The sequence below is a fragment of the Syngnathus leptorhynchus genome, chromosome 3 (genome assembly GCF_054491065.1).
Source record: "Syngnathus leptorhynchus isolate UIUO chromosome 3, UIUO_Slep, whole genome shotgun sequence".
NCBI lineage: Eukaryota > Metazoa > Chordata > Actinopteri > Syngnathiformes > Syngnathidae > Syngnathus > Syngnathus leptorhynchus.
In genome coordinates this window covers 11,274,612-11,289,252 of record NC_141197.1, presented here as the reverse complement: position 1 = coordinate 11,289,252, position 14,641 = coordinate 11,274,612, and the positions used below count along the sequence as shown (strand labels likewise).

Below are 14,641 nucleotides of genomic sequence, written 5' to 3'. Positions count from 1 at the left end.
TTCGAGACCTTGGAAACCATCTGGTATCCGTTAATACGTCAATGACGACAGTATAAAGTACATCTTTTCAAACACTTTATTCTGCAAAGTTCCAAGATAACTTTTACTTTTTCTTCTCCACATCCTGCTCGGCAGCCTCTTTGGCTCTCTTGGCACGGATACCGAAGAGACGGGCGTGAGCGCGGGCCATTCGCAGGCTGGCAAAAGCCTTGAAGTTCTTCTCATCTTCAGAGATAATGCGAGCCTTCTGCCTTTTGTGTACCTGGAAGGAGAAAAAACAAAAACATCTCAAAAACTATCAACACATGCACAATCTGGTTCATCAAGTTTGAGGGGGCAAGAGCGGTCATCAGAAAAAATGGTTCACATGCATCATCAATTTAATAGGGATTCCGGAGTAATTGTCAACATCTGCCTGCTAGCATACATAAAACCAAAGCAGGTTTTTTTTTGCAATGGTGTAAACAGAAGCTTGCAACTCACGGTTCTGATGGGCATCAATGGTCCTTTAAGCTGGGTGGCCATCTTCAGTTCCTCCTCCTGAAAACACAAGTGTTACTACTTGAAGACAAGTGCATCCAAAAACGACACTATGAACACATTTTGAACATTCTGTGTAAATGAAAACTTTGTGACTTACAGCTACATGTAAACGGCCATCCGTTAAGTACCTGTACCCAGTTTTGGTTACTCTATAAATATTACAACTTAAGCGGTTGGTTGACAACCATATTTTACTTAAAAAAATGATTCCACTGTGTTGTTGAGCTGTTAGGTTATGTTTTACACATATTCTGGTTTAAAATACTTCTTTAACACCGGTGTCAGCAAAGCAGACGCTATTTCTGGTAGAATGAGCAACTTACAGTGCTGTCTCCCTTCTTGGGAGCAGAAGCCTTCCTGGGGAACAGGATGAGCTTGGAGCGGTACTCCTTGAGACGCTGTACATTGGCCTGAAGAGATTCTGTGGACCTGTTACGGCGACGGGGATCCACAGCGATTCCGATGGTGCGGGCTGTCTTTTTGTGGACGCCGGCGGCCTACAACGTGAAGCATTGGTGTATCAAATCTGTCAGGTGGATACTCATTTCATCTAAAAATGGGATGATCTGGCTTCATTTTGTTTCTGACAGAAACAGTCATCAGAAAAAAGGGTTCGATGCATTCATCAAGAGAATACAGAGATTCCGGAGATTGTCATCACCTGACTGCTCAATTACAAAATGATTCAAAGGTAAAATGATTGAAATACAACTTTTGGTGATTACCAACAGCAATTTTAAACATTTTGACAAACAATATGTATCTGTAGGACATTATTTCAAAGAATGTTTTAGCCTTATTATAAACCGCAGACCGACATCTTCAAATACCCTTGTGAATTACCTTGAGCTCCTCCAGGGTGAAACCTCGTCCAGCACGGAGTTTAGTGTGGTATCTGATGGTTGGACATCTGACCTGTGGCCTCAGTGGCCCGGCGACAGGTCGAGGAGCGATGCGACGGGCCTTAGCCTGGCGAGTCTTTCGCCTGATGAAAGACAACTAACCGTCAAACATACAGAGCCGCGTTTGACCTCCAGTATATTGTTGCATTCGGTACCAATTTTGGTTTTGGTTGGCCAATGTGGCAGTATGGAACTCACGCAGGTACTGTTCAAAATATGCCCTTAATCCTTATTATTATTATTATATATTATTAACCTTGGTGACATCATGTTGTCATGACTTGCATCCTGTCACAATTGTTGGCAAGCAGTCATGGAATAAAGACATATTCCTCACTTTGAGTCAAGAATCGCCCGTTAGGTGACGATTTCAGAAAATCACTGAGGATACATTCTTGAACAAAATCTGTTCATGCTGAATCCCAAATACCTGCATTTATCTTTTCGTAAATGGAACGGAACCCATTGAAATGAGGAAACGTAAAAGTTTGCAGAAAGTTAGATTTAAATTCCTTTCAATATGATCAGGTCTGCAGACCTTACAGGAACAACGCCAATAACCAAAACCATCTTGCTACATTTAACATAGTAGAAACTCACAAAGTTACATTGACATATATGACAAGTTAGCATAGCATCGTTGTGTACACTCACCTGCGGAGCTTTCTGGCTGGCTGGTTAAACCAAGTGCGCACTCTTTTCTGCCAGTCTTTGTGGAAGTGAGGGTTCAGGATCATTCCATTCCGGCTGGGGGCCATGTCTGCCTACTTCCCTGAAACATAAGCGTGGGCCAAGGGGATAAGAATATTTCCAAGCCCGCTACTGTATGGTGACACCATGCATGCATCTGTAAAGCAATGGCTGACACATAGCAAGTTAGCAATGCTAGCGGCGGCCGTATTTAAAACTGACATGTTTTGATGCACTACTTTAACTAGTGAACATGTTAAAAAATGTCAGCCTTGCACGTTTTTGATCGTTGACACGCTCGTTCATTGATTAACAAGCCAACAACTTTAATTTAGCAATGTTAGCAGCAATGCCGGCAGTCACGCTACTGCCAGTGGACGTCGCTACGAATACAGCCACATTTAGAGACTTTGATTAAAGATTGTCTGTTAATAATCACCTAAATTCGTAGGTGACAAAACCTTCTACTAAATGGAACTACTTGGACTTAGAAACGGTATGCCTGCGTATCTGATTGAGCTCGATTGTACTGAAATCTGTAGAGAACAATTTTCATACCTACTGGGGAGGAAAATGGCCGAAAGGAAAAAGGAAGAAGTATGCTGGTGGATTGTGGGATACGTGACAACCAGCCAATCACCGAGCAGTACTGTGTTCAAAGAGTGTATACTGCGTCGAGATGAGCACGTCTACGTTTGTTTGGATACGTGTACATACGTATTTTTAATCCAACCAAGAGTCCAACTGCAATCAAAATACAAATACACAATCTATTTTCCAAAAGTTACTGTTTTCATAATTTATCCAAATCAATTGGAGAAGATTGAACAAACATCTTTTAGACAGTGTCAATCAAAAGTGAGCATTATATTTTCCTCTTTTTGAAGGCAGAATTTGCATCAGGTCTTGTCCCGGATCACTTCACGGCTTTTCTTGAAATGGAATTGCAGCCTCATAAACCAACACCAATGGCATATTGTTCGTAAAACTAAAGAACCTTTTCTGATAAAGCTCTGCTGTTCCCATTGAGCACCAGAATGTGCGCTAACTACTGTTTGTCATATTCATTCCGTGATTTTAAAAGCGCTCCCTCATTAATCATTAATTAAGTGGCCTCTGCTCTCGCTTCCTATCTGCACCTGAGAGGGCAAAGGTGAATGTGCATGGACTTAAGCAACAAGAAGCACCCAAGTCAGGTGCACACACAAACACCCTCATCAGCAAAAACAATGTGTGACCTGTTTGTTTGTTTTTATTTAACCGATAGCATCTTCCCTTTTCAACCGGCTGCAGTGTGACAATTGCGCCATTGTTTGAGTGTGTTAAAAATAAACTTGGACACTTTCAGCGTGTTTCTCCTCAAAGGAGAATGAAAAGTTTTATTTCATGAAGGCGATGGCACTTATAACCACTGTCCAGTTTTCCATCTCATTTGTGCACATTTCAAATCAAGAGCACCAGAAACTAGACCCAACATTCCTAAGAGCCCTTATGTGGTTTTACCAACTCAATGAATCTGTATCTTCCAAACAGAAGCTATTTACAGACAAAAATGATTCCGATGCACTAATTCAGTATGACAATAAATAGCACAGAGGATGAGGGCTGTTGCCAAAGGTTATTGAAGTACAAAAGTAAGCCAAGTTGAATGATTTATTATTCCAGTGATTTGATAAAATTATCATACGCAGCTTGATCCATGAGGCCTTGCAGCTCATCTGGCCTGTTGATGGTCATCTTGATGAGCCAACCTGAAAGCGGAGAAATTTGACAGTGGAGCACGTGTGGTATGCCGCGCATTTTCTTAGTGAGATGCTCACCGTCTGTATAGCAGGCTTTATTTACCAGTCCGGGATTGTCGGCCAGCTGGGTGTTGATTTCCTTCACTTCGCCCGTCAACGGCGAGTAAAGCTCGCTGGCGGCCTTCACGCTTTCCAAGGCACCAAACTCCTCTGCAACACAAACATGGAGGCAACGTCACACATGCCTTTTCTCACGGGAAGCTTTTGCAATAAGCATAGCGTGGGCTGGTCATACCCATTTGTTCAAGGCTTTGGCCCACTTCGGGGAGTCCGCAGTACACCACGTCGCCTAAAGCTTCCTTGAAAAAAAATAAAAGACAATACAGTACATACGATCCATTCTGTGGCATAATATTTTTACATCCTCTATTTAAATTGAAATGAACTGAAATGCCATCAATCCTTTCCAGCTTTTTTTGAAAGAAAATTGTTGTAATGCGTACAAGAATAAGAGAAAATAGCACTCCACATTGTTGTACTTTATAAAAGCACAAAATAATAACATAAATAAAGAGAATGAAAAGGAAACACTTTCATACTTTCTTCAATTTAACTGCTCTTTCTGGTGTGCCCACCTTGACCACCTGGGGGCGATATAAAACTGATGCCTGTTGCTGCTCTTTAGAGTTAACTCATTAGAGGAGCATTAATATTAGTCGCTCTTTGATGAACATTTGCACTTCTTTAACCCCACAACAGAAGGAAAAATTGGCAGGGTTAAAACCAGGAGTTAAGCTAACTAATTGATGTCATTTGACAAAACGTGACATTTTAAATCCAACGGCGCCAACACATGACAAAAAATAAATAAATCTGATTAAGCACGTGAAGTGTACTATTACGACTAAATGGCGCCATCTAAAACCCGCAATGAATGACTGCACTTGGCCTCGAAAACATGTCATGTTCACCGTGGCTCCTTCAAAAATCAAACTTTAAGCAACTGCTCAGAGCACTTATGTGCAGCCCTTTCACTCTGCCATTATCTCCCGATGATACCAATAATTAAGACTTTTTTCAGCCTAATTTCTCTTTTCTGATCAATGTTGGCAAAGACACAATTAACAGATGTCTCTCAAAGATTGTCCTGGGTGTGTTAAAGGGGAGATAAATGTAAAAAGAATATGTTGTTCATCAATACTGCCACCTACACAGATGGAGTGAAACTGCAACCCAACACTGTACACTTATAACTTTGGTCTAACTAACTATTGCAGATATTTAACAACTTTTTTTCCCCACGCAGCTTTAAAACATTTGTAAAAGAATATATATATATATATATTTTTTTTTTTTTTTTAAATATCTATATACAAGCCTTTGTACTGTGTCATTTGAGAACATGTGATTGTAGCATAGCTTTTCAGTGTCAGAGGTCTGCGGCAATAATCATTTAAAAGGGAAAAAGTTGCTGCAGGTGAGGACAAAGTACAGAGTATGCTAAACTCCCCTTTGCAGCTTCTGAACCCACCACGCACCAATGAGCATCCCATCTGCCTACCAAATGTGTCATTATGACCTATCAGTAATAAATGATTAGCGAACAAAGACAAAGGCTTACCTGAGCGTAATTGCTGATACCGACAGTGCCAATGTCACCTTCTACTCGCACCCACTCATGCTTATCTGTGAACTTTAAAGCTGCACAGAGAACAAATCAAGAACAAAGCTCAACTGGTCAATTATTCAGTTCATGTCCTTTTTTTTTTTTTTTTTTTTTTTTTTAAAGACAATTAAAGTGGAAGCTCAAATCAATTGCACAATTCAGAATCTGACAGAACTGTTGCACAAATTAGGACTTGTTTAAATTTGGGACAACCTTTAGTAATTCACATAGAGCAAATTGTAATAATACTTAAAAACTTCATCTAATTTAACAAATTTCCAACTGAGCGAGAGTGGTTTTTTTGGGGGGTTTCCGCAGTGCACATTACATTTTTCTGAATTGTTCCAAATTTTATTTGATTTATTGATGGCACATTGCTGTAGAATATGTCAATAGCCTTTTTATGTCAATATATTGTCTTGTTTTTAACCTTCAAAACAAAAATAAAAAACGTTTTCACCCGACCCCAATCACAATAATTACATAGGTTGCCCGATTTTATGTGATCAAATTTAAACAACTTGTTTTAGCATGTTCCAATAAGTTGTAATGTGTTTAAAGGATGTAGGCTGAGTAAACCTATTTTCAAACTGTTTTTTAGTCTATATATTGGAGATTTACTTGTCATCCAATATATAGACAACGGTATATTTATTTATATATATGAGATTGAGGAAAAAGGGCTTTACTGTCCTCTGGTAAAATGCATACAAGAACTTCCAGTTCCAGCATGATACAGGGACGCTGCTGAAACACATTTCTGGGTGTTTTAAATCATATTATGAAGATTAGGGCAGGTGAAAAGGTGCACCCTCAGGTTGGGCAAAATCTTAATGATTGCAGTACGTTTACAATGAATGAGAACAGTCGTAGTGTTTCATTCCCCAGTGCTGGCACAATTTCAGCATGCAAATACAGGCTTAAACCAGATTGTAATATGTTGATGCATGGCTGGGAGAGCACAGTCAGGGATGCTGTTCCCAAGTGAGAAGGCCTGGATAAATGGCTTTTATGCGGAATTCTTGGGACACGTTGTAAAAACGTACTTTGTCTTGGGTGCTGCTAACGTTACATTCATTGACTTACGTTACATGTTGCACAAGCAGTCGCATTTGTTGGAATTAACAGTTCACTTGATTGAAAGCATAGAAACGTCAACCTGGAAACGAAGTCAAGCTTAGTTGAGCGTTGGGCATAGGCGTAGCTAACTGGCTGCAGCTAATTTTCAACACGAGTTAAAAGTTTGTGTGACCAGCCAGTCGAACATGACGTCCACTTCCGTTTGGAATTTTGAATCCCAATTCCTGAGTGCTTTACCTTCGGCGCGGGCGGCCGTGGTGCTGAGTGTCCTCGCCGCCCACAGCAGCCGGGTCGCCGGTAGAGCCGCAGCGGGCGACAGCTGGGGAACTCCGAAGGGCAAGTTTGCAGAGAGGCACCGCAGCACTGCTCTCATCGCCATCTTCACTCCGTATGCGTGCGCTTAGGTGCCCGCGCACATACACTTGACCTCGGGAGCGCGCATCATCAAGTGGGGAGGGCACGGGCTCTCGTATTTGCTGACATCTAGTGGTCAAATTGCAGATTACGATCACACCGAATCCTCCCGTAAAAAAAAAAAAAAAAAACTATTTTACTGTAAGTAGCCCACACCAATCGATATATTCTTACTTAATTATTTTTTTAAGTATATTTTAGGTGCACCCATATGCATTTCTGTCAGATCAGTGTGTGCAGGTTGGTGGTGGCATGGTAAAACAATCAAGCCAGAATAACAATTGTTCTGCAGAATACACCTTTGTCTAAAGATACTATGTTCGAATCAACCCACTAATGGATTATGAACTAATACCATCTCACAAATTGTTTACAACATGACTTTGAAAAAGAAAATTTAAATTGAGACAAAAAGAGATTCAAAGTGCTTTACTCAGGATTGACTTTTGAATTCGGTAAATGACAAATCATAATTAGACATGACAGAAGAGATGGCAGTATTGTGACAACAACTGGTGCTTGAGTTGAATTGGGATGTACGTCAAGTCCAGACAAGAAGCCAAACCTGAGCAACTGACTACTTAACAAAACTCTTACGAGTGTTCTGAAACATTACATTTTGGTCTTCAAAAAGGCAATTAATAGGATACGAGTTGCTGCTTAACCAATTAGCGTCTGGTTAATAATGAAGATTAAGAGGTACACTTGTTGACAAACAAGTAGGACCCAACACATTTCCTGACAGAAAGTGTAGAAAATGTCAAAATGAAACATAATTTGTTATGAAATTGAGCCTGGCAAAACACCGACAATGAGCACCCGAGCCTTTGACGCGATTAAAAAATAAACCTGGCAGACCTTACGCTGACAAAGGCTTTTGTTCTGCAGCCTCTATCAAGGAGGTCTGTATGTTACACAGAGGTACCCTCTGCAGGAACGCTTGCTTTGTTGTCATCAGGCTTCATGGCTGGGAAGAGTAAAACCTCCTGAAAAAGACACACAAAAGTTTTAAGAGTCACAAAATTAGGTTCCTCTAGTCTACAGCATCCAGTCAATATTCCTATAGGTCTCCGATTATGCAGTCTAAAAATGTTCTCACCATTTCCTGTGACCTACTCAAGTGTCTGTATGTGTAAGAAGACGTTACCTTGATGTTATTGGAGTCTGTGAGGAACATGGTGAGGCGGTCGATGCCCATTCCCCATCCAGCCGTTGGTGGGAGACCATATTCCAGTGCCGTGCAGAAGGTCTCGTCGATGAACATGGCCTCGTCGTCACCCTCGGCCTTGGCCTGAAAAAATATTGTAATGCAGTTTCTGTGAAGAACTGACCATGAGTGGAGCTCCGTTTCCAGTGTAGTCATGTTGAAATTGTTCAACTTTAATTCAGAAAACACAATAAAATGAATCAATTTGGTGTTTTATTAAAACGTAAAAGTAAAAAGTACACTCTTGCACTTCTCGAAATCATACAGTAGTTACAATAATTTAACAGAAGCAGGTGGCAAGTGTTTGTTAAGCCATAGTAATATTTGTCATTTTTTGCAAAGGATAACAAATATGCCTTGGAGTATTGTTTTACTGCAAAACAGGTGTTGCTCCATTTGTGTTGAAATAACATTTGCTCAAAAAGGGTAGAACAAATAAACCAGCTAGGAGTGGTAATAAAGATGCCTCTTTAGCCTCTTTATCGAAATAGTGTTTACCATCTGCCAAACGGTCACTTGTGGATGTCGGGAATTTGCGTTTAGAATTGTCATTTGTGGCATATTGTCTTGGTTTAGTTGATTTTTGGATTGTTTTGATGTAGCATACCAGCCCTTTTTTTGTTTTTTGATTTCATTTTACTATTATTGCCACATTTATATATTGAAATAGATATTGCTCAAAGAGTTTTATCAAAAATTCATAAGGTCACACCCATGTGGCGTAAAACATCTCACTTTTTCAATACGATGCCTACAACAGTCTCTCTTGTTTCCTTTCTCGGCTGAGTTGTTACGAGCTACAATGTTATACTTATTTGAATGTCCCCAACAGTGTGTTTAAAATTGCCCAATGGCACAAAGTCCATTACACACCTTGGCTTGTTGATCAAAGAGCTCCCTCTGTCTAATGGGGTCATTCAACTCAGTGTAGGCGTTGCAGATTTCTTTCTTCATCACAAAGAGCTCAAAGCGCTCTGTCAGCCCTTTCTCTGATCGATGCCTGTTGGAAAGGAGCATTTCAACTGTCAAGCAGGAGCATTTCTGAACAGACCTCAGACTTATTTGAGATTTCCCCTTACCATTTTGCTAAGGGGCTCATGATTTGAGGGTGATCGCAAATGAATGTGGGGTTGATACAGGTGATCTCCAGGAAATCTCCCACAAGCTGACAAATGACAGAGTGGTTGGTTCAAGTAAGTGCCCTATTATTAAATAATAAATGAAATAAATCTGGCACCTTGTCAAGTAGACGGGCAGTCGTTCGGGGGGGAGGACATTCAACTCCCTTCTGGGCGCACAGGTCATCAAAGAATTTACGTGTCTCTGAACAGAAAAAGGCAAATGGACATCATTTGTAGATCACCACAAGGTCATTCAAAACAACAAAAAGAATACCAAAAACATAAATGTCCCTCCTTGGACAGCATCATGACCTTACCGTCACTGTCGTAACTGTCAGTGGGAGGAAATTTGACTCCCATCAGCTTCTCAAGGTCGTGTGTCATGCTCACTCTTCTAAATGGTGGAGTGAAGTCAATCTCATAGGCTTCTCCTTCAGGACCGTCAGGGTGGTAGGTCACCTTGTAACCTCCCGTGATGTGCTTCACCATCCCTGAAGGGAAAACAATAATACAGATTTTTTTTTTCCTTGTTAATCTGGTGATGATGTGACACTGTTAAGCACTTTGAAATCGATGGCCTCACAGAAAACATCAAGTCACATACATTGAAGTCTCTATTTATACCCACATACAGGTAGTTTATTTTTACGCACCAGACAAAAGCTTCTCGGTTATGTCCATCAAGTCGTGGTAGTCAGCATACGCCATGTAGAATTCACAGGTGGTGAACTCCGGGTTGTGAGTGAGATCGATGCCTTCATTCCTGAACTGACGGCCGACCTCATACACTCGATCCATCCCACCGACGACAAGCATCTACAAGAAGACACAGAGTACACCGATAAACGTCTCATCTTAAACACCCTTCCTTAACTATAGGCTAATAAAATAACTTGATCCCAAATTGATGCTTTTTTTTTTTTATTGCCCCCCCCCTCCAATCTATGCATTACCTTGTGGTAAAGCTCGGGAGCAATCCTCATGTATAGGTTCATATCCAAGTCATTGTGATAGGTTACAAATGGACGGGCCACTGCTCCACCAGGAATGATGTTCATCATTGGAGTCTCAATCTTATAACGACAACAAACATGACTTAGAACGCAAACGTTTTTTTAAAGGTTGTGTGTCAAACCCTTACCTCTAAAAATCCGAGTTGATCCAAGAAGCTGCGCAAGTATGTGATGATTTTGGCTCGTGTTACAAACTTCTGCCTCACGTAGTCATTTAAGATGAGATCCAAATAGCGCTGACGGAATCGTGTTTCCTTTGAGAGTCATGACAACAACAAAAAAGATGAACGAGAGAAAAACTCACATTTTCAGTTTCAGGTAACTCAAACTCTTTGCCTACCCTAACCCTGAAACTCAGTGACCTGTATCTCTACCTAAGTGAGCCTTGGATCCTTGTGAGAAAATAAGAGTGTTTTAATAATTAAGTGTGATTACAGCAATCAATATTACCTTGTCTTTAAGTCCAAAGTGGAGGTGAGGCAGCATGTGGAGACAAGGCGAAAGTAGAGTCATCTCGATGGGGATGATGGACAGCTCCCCTTTTTTGGTCTTCCCGGGGTTCCCGCGGACACCGATGATGTCGCCACGCCTCAGCTTGTTGTTGATGGCCACAAAGGCTTCCTCAGACTTGTAATTCCTGACAGTGAGAGAAAAAGTCAAGCGTTAAAACATCCTAGTTCTGACATCCATCCATGACTTTGCCTCCTGTAGTTTTAAAACATCTGAGACCCAAAGCACAACAAAATTTGCGGCATTATTTCATTCATTTCCATGGACATTTATATTTGTCAAATGCAATCCAACCGTTTTTTCAGTTTGTCTGCAAATAATAGATTTCAAGAAGATTCAGTCTTGTTTCTGTTTATAGTTTTAGGTATCACAAAAGAAGCAATTAGCATTGAAGTCACTCATCTGTTCGACACTTTTCACAGCTTTTTGCTCAGAAAACAATGTTTTGGATGAAACAATTTTCTACTGCTGCTTAGTAAAGTGCGGCAGGCAATAATGGCAACTTTGCTTCGAAAATATCTGGCATACATATATGTAATATTCAGGCATTACTCAATCTCTCAGTACCCGGAGTTTGCCATAACTTGCAACTTGGTGCCTTCGGCTCGCATGTCATAAAACAGCAGCTTGGCACCAGATGCCCTCTTAGCATGGATGCGGCCTGCCAATCACAAGACAAAAAAATAAATTTTCTTACTGATAAATTCTCCAACCTAAAATCCAATCAATTTGAAAGGATTCAAAGTATTACAATACCTGACAAGTTGAGGACAACATCCTTTAGCTGTTCCCCTGGCTGTAGATGGCTGTACTTCTCAACAAACTCTGTGAGCGACAAGTCAACATGATACTTGTGTGGATACGGGTCCTCAGCAGTCCCCTTGAGCTCCTGAATGGCCTGGGTGCGGATCTTGTAGTATTGCTGCATTTGAAAGCAAACAATGGAAATAGGGTTCAGTAAATGATGGGTGAAAGCCAATGTTCATACAAGAATCTCACATTTGGGTCGAGTGCCTCCTCATCCACAGCAGTGGCATCGCAGTTATTGGTTTCCTTCTTTTGCAACTGCTGTTCTTTGGCCTTGGCTTCTTTCTCCACAGCCTTCTTCTCAGCTTTTAGTCTCCTCTTCAGCTCACTGACAAGACACAAGGAATCAAAGCAGTCATTTGCTGGAAGGTAACAAGATCTTATTGTGATAGGACATAATAGGACATAAATACTATCATGCTAAACTCTGCCCCTAGATGGCAGTATAGGCACAATTAACCGGTTCCCATTTATCCAACTGAATTAAAAACTCCACACAACCATTCAATGGCAATGGGAAAGAGAAAAAACCCCCAACCATTTTTTTTTTTTCAATAAACATCCCTCCATAGATATAAAGCATTGAATAAACAGTTTGAGCATCATTCATCGCAGCTCCCTCCACTTACTTTAAGGGCTCATCTCATTTGTCTTATTGCAGTTTTCTTGGGTGCTTGCTCACCAGTTTACGTGCTAGTGCCTCCCACCACCAGTTCCATCAAGAGTAAGGAGATTGACAAAGGAGCAAGGTAGGAGGTAGAAATGTTTTGGGACCATGAGACGATCACACCTCAATGTTGTCATTTGATGAAGATATTTGCTGAAGATGTCACGCCATTGACGCCTATAATTACCACTGCCATGAATGACCAGTCATATCGCCCAGCTCTATGTTGTGAAATTTTAATGTCAAATGAAATTGTAGACACTGGAGTAGATGAAGCAGCTTCACAAACTCAAGTCATTAAGACAGCTCCACTTAAAGAATGTATACTAAAAGACAATAGACAGAAACCAACATTTACCCTGGTGACAAAAGGTTGGTTGTTATTCTCTCTTGAAAGGAAAAGCCACCAACCTTTTGTCACCTCTCCAACGGTTCCCATAAATTTGCACAGGCACTGTGGCTATGCATGGTTGTGCCCGTTTATACCACTGTCCCCTGACTTGAAAGGCTTGGCACAGCTGCTGCCTGACCAGGCAAAGCATGCTGAGCCACCAGTCAGAAGAGCAATCTGGGGGAAAGAGATATATTTATATATAAGGAAAATAAAATGAAGATGTACAGAGGAAGAAGTCATTTTCATAATGGTATGCAAATCACAAATGTTCAAAATACTGTACGGTGCATTAGTGAAGAAAAGCTCACTTGTCCTCAACTTTGAAGTCCCATACGCTTGCATTTCATCACTTAGAAATGATGGCCGCCCCACACATACACATTTAGTTCTGTCATATTTCTACTTGACTTTCAAGTGGAATGCAGCTTCAAGGAAAATGGGGGGGGGGGGGGGGTACTCGAATGATTATTCAATTATTTAAGCACCATGCATCAAGTAACAATGGCTTTTTATGAGACTGGTTAACATCTAGACTTTTTTTTTTTCCAACTCAAAGCTGCGCTGTTGAACCCTACACAGATGGAAAAAAAATGTAAAAACACGTACACTACAAAATATTTTTAAAAATTCATTAAAAAAAAACAATCTCCAAGTCAATGCAATACCCTAAAGGAAAACTATTAGAGCCTCAGCTTAAAACAACTTGCAATCGTGGTTGTTACAGTGCAATAGTGCTGTCCTTCGTTTAACATTTGTCAAAAGGCATCAGTGAACAAAATAGACAAAAAGACAATATCAACATCTGCTGGCAGACAATGAAAACTCAAGGTACACACTATTTCGTGTACTACTGTAAACACATCAAAACCGATTTTTTTGTGTGTATAGCTAGCATGTGCCGGTGACTGTTGTGGATAGCTAGCATGTGCCTGTGTATGTTACTATCAAATCAAAAGAAGGTAAGAAACACCTTCAGTAAAACGCCAGTATCATAAATGATAGTCCTTTGTCTTAGGTCCTAAGAAAAGATTTTCTGATAAAGTTAGGACAATACTCAAACGTTACAATGTTTAAAGAAAGCCTAGTCCCAAATTTACCCAGTCGACGAGTGGATGACCTTTCTTTTAGGACATTATGGGGCTTGTAGTTTTACTGGTCCACAAAACCATTAACACAGTTGGTTAATCGTGATTTTAAAAACTACAGTTCCCAATGAATGAACAGGAAAGTAGTGTGGGAAATGTAGGCTACAAGCACGCCTCTGGAAGGGAAATTAATTTTGCTATCTTTGTAATATACTGTCGTGTCTACTGCCATTACTTTGTTTCTGTATGTCAGTAAATACAACTACAAATCAAGGACCCGAACGTATTACGAGCCAAAATAGATGGAAAAGGCTGAAAACTCACTTTTTGCTGAGTTTATCGCCGTCCGCTGCTGTTACGTCAGCCATGATGGTCTTGATGTTACACGTTTTAAGATCTGCGCTTGCGCACAAGGATAAAGCTATCAAATTGGGTACGTTCAGCGACTGTCGGAATTTTCATAAACGCCGAAACGGTCATTCGCGTCTCATTGAAATGAATAAAAACATTAGGCATAATGGTTAATTGATTTATTTTTGTATTATCATTTCATGAATATGCTAGATGGATATTTGAAAAAAAGAAAAAGGCATAACGGTTGATTAATATTACAAACGTTTCATCATTGCTTTGAATATATATTTGAATAAAAGGGAAACGATTAATGAGCCACTGGCGTTTTATCAAAATCCCTCGTCATCATTAATAGGTAGATTAATTAAATTCTCAAAAATGTAGAATCATTAAACTCTTATGTCTTAAAAGTAGTGGCCAAATATTTGATATAGTATATGATATTG

The 14,641-nt window shown here is 40.3% G+C and overlaps 3 protein-coding genes and 1 non-coding gene across 6 annotated transcripts; all 4 read right to left on the bottom strand.

The window, feature by feature from the left end:
• Positions 1-62: 62 nt before the first annotated feature.
• On the bottom strand, positions 63-2,854 carry rpl13 (ribosomal protein L13). The gene is made up of 6 exons (XM_085907374.1): positions 2,694-2,854; positions 2,100-2,217; positions 1,387-1,528; positions 867-1,040; positions 484-540; positions 63-262 (listed from the first exon to the last, which is right to left on the bottom strand). Exons 2-6 carry the CDS (start codon positions 2,201-2,203, stop codon positions 104-106), a joined length of 636 nt encoding a protein of 211 aa, XP_085763500.1. The 5' UTR covers positions 2,204-2,217; positions 2,694-2,854; the 3' UTR covers positions 63-103.
• On the bottom strand, positions 1,129-1,203 carry LOC147059256 (small nucleolar RNA MBII-202). Its single transcript, XR_015065780.1, has one exon. It is a non-coding gene; the product is annotated as a small nucleolar RNA MBII-202 (small nucleolar RNA).
• Positions 2,855-3,774: 920 nt separating the features above from the next.
• gcshb (glycine cleavage system protein H (aminomethyl carrier), b) lies at positions 3,775-7,063 on the bottom strand. Of its 2 annotated transcripts, XM_085907487.1 has the most exons (5): positions 6,861-7,059; positions 5,499-5,578; positions 4,173-4,236; positions 3,956-4,087; positions 3,775-3,886 (listed from the first exon to the last, which is right to left on the bottom strand). In XM_085907487.1, the coding sequence occupies exons 1-5, from the start codon at positions 7,000-7,002 to the stop codon at positions 3,792-3,794; spliced, it is 513 nt and encodes a 170-aa protein (XP_085763613.1). In that variant the 5' UTR covers positions 7,003-7,059; the 3' UTR covers positions 3,775-3,791. The 2 variants fall into 2 exon arrangements, with proteins under 2 accessions (XP_085763613.1, XP_085763612.1); XM_085907486.1 differs by having other exon boundaries at positions 3,775-4,087; positions 6,861-7,063.
• A 388-nt stretch (positions 7,064-7,451) lies between these two features.
• kars1 (lysyl-tRNA synthetase 1) lies at positions 7,452-14,274 on the bottom strand. Of its 2 annotated transcripts, XM_085908274.1 has the most exons (15): positions 14,166-14,274; positions 12,774-12,930; positions 11,888-12,023; positions 11,645-11,810; positions 11,456-11,549; positions 10,829-11,015; positions 10,507-10,632; positions 10,319-10,438; positions 10,019-10,181; positions 9,683-9,856; positions 9,482-9,567; positions 9,324-9,409; positions 9,118-9,244; positions 8,185-8,328; positions 7,452-8,023 (listed from the first exon to the last, which is right to left on the bottom strand). In XM_085908274.1, the coding sequence occupies exons 2-15, from the start codon at positions 12,902-12,904 to the stop codon at positions 7,949-7,951; spliced, it is 1,815 nt and encodes a 604-aa protein (XP_085764400.1). In that variant the 5' UTR covers positions 12,905-12,930; positions 14,166-14,274; the 3' UTR covers positions 7,452-7,948. The 2 variants fall into 2 exon arrangements, with proteins under 2 accessions (XP_085764400.1, XP_085764401.1); XM_085908275.1 differs by lacking the exon at positions 12,774-12,930 and having other exon boundaries at positions 14,166-14,261.
• Between the last annotated feature and the right edge of the window lie 367 nt (positions 14,275-14,641).